The sequence below is a fragment of the Acartia tonsa genome, chromosome 6 (genome assembly GCF_053477335.1).
Source record: "Acartia tonsa isolate MP-2025a chromosome 6, ASM5347733v1, whole genome shotgun sequence".
Classification (NCBI taxonomy): domain Eukaryota; kingdom Metazoa; phylum Arthropoda; class Copepoda; order Calanoida; family Acartiidae; genus Acartia; species Acartia tonsa.
This window is the reverse complement of record NC_137265.1, coordinates 4,343,781-4,347,361: the sequence shown is the minus strand read 5'-3', so window position 1 is coordinate 4,347,361 and position 3,581 is coordinate 4,343,781. Positions and strand designations below refer to the sequence as shown.

General features: G+C 31.4%; 1 protein-coding gene across 1 annotated transcript; it reads right to left on the bottom strand.

Annotated features, from left to right (window-relative positions):
* Positions 1–290: 290 nt before the first annotated feature.
* LOC145321612 (uncharacterized) lies at positions 291–1,461 on the bottom strand. Its single transcript, XM_080163054.1, has 2 exons — positions 1,389–1,461; positions 291–985 (listed from the first exon to the last, which is right to left on the bottom strand). Exons 1-2 carry the CDS (start codon positions 1,434–1,436, stop codon positions 332–334), a joined length of 702 nt encoding a protein of 233 aa, XP_080019180.1. The 5' UTR covers positions 1,437–1,461; the 3' UTR covers positions 291–331.
* Between the last annotated feature and the right edge of the window lie 2,120 nt (positions 1,462–3,581).

Genomic DNA, 3,581 nt, shown 5'->3' with positions numbered 1-3,581 from the left:
GGCTAAAATTGTAAAACTGATATTTGTAAAAGTTTCTTAATTTATCATCAGGGATCTTATATAGGAATGTATTTCCAATTCTATTTGATTCATAATTGAAACGTTTTCTGTCTACCTGACTTTTTAACACCTGACATAAATAAAAATCATATTTCATTTGTTTAAATTTATTTTTCATTATATTTAAAGAAATAATGATGGAAAGATAAAAGGAAAATTTTATCGGCAATTTTGCAGTAAAGTTAGAGATATCTCAAACTAAAATTTACATAATTAATCAAAATAAATATCTATTCAAATCTAAGCTTTATTGGGAAAAAAATATATTTTTTTATATGAAATATAAACATTCCTGTTTAAACAACCAGTTTTCTGGGCTTTGAAATTCCATTGGATTATCTCTCCACCTTAAATGTTCATCAATACAAGACTTTAGTTTCTCCTCTTCAGCATCTTCAATGCCAAGGATCTCCTTCACTCTTTTCTCATACTCATTAAATTCTGCATATCTATCCTTGCCTCTGGTATCTTTTCCTTTCTTATCTAATTGGTGAATACAATCAGCTGCTTGAAAGCCATTGAAAATGAAAGCTTCCATTTTTAATTTTCTTGCTGCATTGACAAGCTCATGATGTAAATGTTCTTCAAGATATTTATCTAAAATCTGAGCATCTTGTCGTTCCTTGCCCACTTTTCCCAACACAGTTGGTTTCTTTGGTGTTACAAAATGATTTGGAATAGCTATAACCTTACTCTCTGGATCATAATAATAATCGGCTATTTTTTGTGTTATCTCTTCAATCTTTTCTTTAGCTAAAATTCTTTGATTTTCTCCTGCAGGTCCATGAAAGTTTATACTCATTTCACCAAATTCTTCAGCTAAATTTGATGATTGAGAATCTTGTGATGATAAAGGGAAAACTCCAAATTGTAATCCACAAGTACACTTGGTAGAAGGAATTGTAGACTCCATCTCAATTTCATTCTAAATGTATCATATGTTATGTCTAAATTTTCAGGCCTTTTTTCTTAGTCATAGAATACTTAATGCATGTAGCATCATGAAAATTGTATGAGATTTTCACAAAATTGAAATATGTAGGACACATTTAAGTCTAAAAATGAAAAATTGTGGACAGAAGAGACTGACAAAGTTTTCTGCAGACATTGAGGATAAGGGCCTCCAGGACAATACCTGGATCTTAAAATTATATTATGCAGTTGTGCTTTAGAATATCTTTTACTAGGTATTGGTATTTTGCAATATTTTTGTTTTCATAAAACTTTGAATGATTTGTTAAAGTAGTTGAAATATTTTTTTAAATTTAATTTTCAAGACTAATACCAAATTTCAGGTACTATAATTTATAAAAATACAGAATACATACCTTTTTACTTTCACTACCAGGACCTGCACAACCTATGTTCTCATCCATTTCAGTTTTACTGTCTAATTCCTCCATTTCTAAATAAAAATTCTAAGATTATATGAAGAAAATAATCTTTCTCTGTTCACGGGTGGACCCTCAGATGTAAAAACTTTATTTTAGTGTTTGGCCAAAATGACTTAGCAATTGTATCTGTAAGTACGTCTAATAACACCCTTTGCTATTTTTAAAATACTAGAAATTTTTTTTTGCAAGAAAATTGCATAAATTCGCAACCTTTTTTAGCACCACTACTTAACTCGAGTTTTAAAACTTTTTATATAAAATCCTTTTTACAAAAAATATCAATAAGGGGGGGGGAAGTTCTGACACTTTTGCGTAAACAGTGATTATAGGCTTTGTCTTTGGAGATAATGGATAGGTTATTTGGCAAAAAAGTTTCCTTTTGGGATGTAGTTTTCCTATTTTCAAAAAAATTTTGGATTCGGCCTCCAGGTTCCGGTACTCCAGGCCTCCCGGTGGATTCTGGACAGGTAAAAAAAAAAATTCAAGATAGAACAAAACTTATTTAACAAAAGTTGGTACTTTATGGATGGTATGAATTAATTTGAAGAAATTTTTGAAATCGGGCTCCAGGTTCTGGTACTGCAGGCCTCCAGGTGGATCCTGGACAGGTAAAAATTGAAAATTTTTAATTTTAAAGTTAGAACAAAACTTATTTAACAAAAGTTGGTACTTTATGGATGGTATGAACTAATTTGAAGAAATTTTTGAATTCGGCCTCCAGGTTCCGGTACTCCAGGCCTCCAGGTGGATTCTGGACAGGTAAAAATTGAAAATTCAAGATAGAACAAAACTTATTTAACAAAAGTTTGTACTTTATGGATGGTATGAACTAATTTGAAGAAATTTTTGAAATCGGGCTCCAGGTTCTGGTACTGCAGGCCTCCAGGTGGATCCTGGACAGGTAAAAATTGAAATTTTTTTATTTTAAAGTTAGAACAAAACTTATTTAACAAAAGTGGCTTCTTTATAGATGGTATTAACTAATCTGAAGAAAATTTTGAAATCGGGCTCCAGGTTCAGGTGCTGCAGGCCTCCAGGTGGATCCTGGACAGGTAAAAATTGAAAATTTTTAATTTATAAGTTAGAACAAAACTTATTTAACAAAAGTGGCTTCTTTATAGATGGTATTAACTAATCTGAAGAAAATTTTGATATCGGGCTCCAGGTTCAGGTGCTGCAGGCCTCCAGGTGGATCCTGGACAGGTAAAAGTAAAAAATTTTACTTTAAAAGTTTAAACAAAACTTATTTTTACAAAAGTGGCTTCTTTATAGATGGTTTTAACTAATCTGAAGAAAATTTTGAAATCGAGCTCCAGGTTCAGGTACTGCAGGCCTCCAGGTGGATCCTGGACAGATAAACAGTATTTTTTTACTTTTAAACTTAGAAAAAAACTTATTTAGAAAAGTGGCTTCTTTATAGATGGTATGAACTATTTTGAAGAAAATTTTGAAATCGGGCTTCAGGTTCAGGTACTGCAGGCCTCCAGGTAGATCCTGGACAGGTAAAAATTGAAATTCTTTACTTTAAAAGTTAGAACAAAACTTATTGAACAAAAGTGGCTTCTTTATGGATGGTAGGAAGTAATTTGAAGAAAATTTTGAAATTGGGCTCCAGGTTCCGGTACTGCAGGCCTCCAGGTGGATCCTGGACAGGTAAAAACTAAAATTTTTTTCTATTAAAGTTAGAACAAAACTTATTGAACAAAAGTTGATACTTTTTGGATGGTAATAAATACTTTAAAGAAAAATTTGAAATTGGGCTTCAGGTTCAGGTACTGCAGGCCTCCAGATAGATCCTGGACATGTAAAAATTGAATTTTTCACTTTAAAAGTTAGATCAAAACTTATTTTACAAAAGTTGATACTTTATGGATGGTATTAACTAATTTGAAGAAAATTTTGAAATTTCAAAATTTTCTTTAAAGAAGCCACTTTTGTCAAATAAGTTTTGTTTTAACTTTTAAAGTAAAAATTTTTAATTTTTACCTGTCCAGGATCCACCTGGAGGCCTGCAGTACCTGAACCTGGCGCCCGATTTCAAAATTTTCTTCAAATTACTTCCTACCATCTATAAAGAAGCCACTTTTGTTAAATAAGTTTTGTTCTAACTTTTAAAGTAAAAATTGA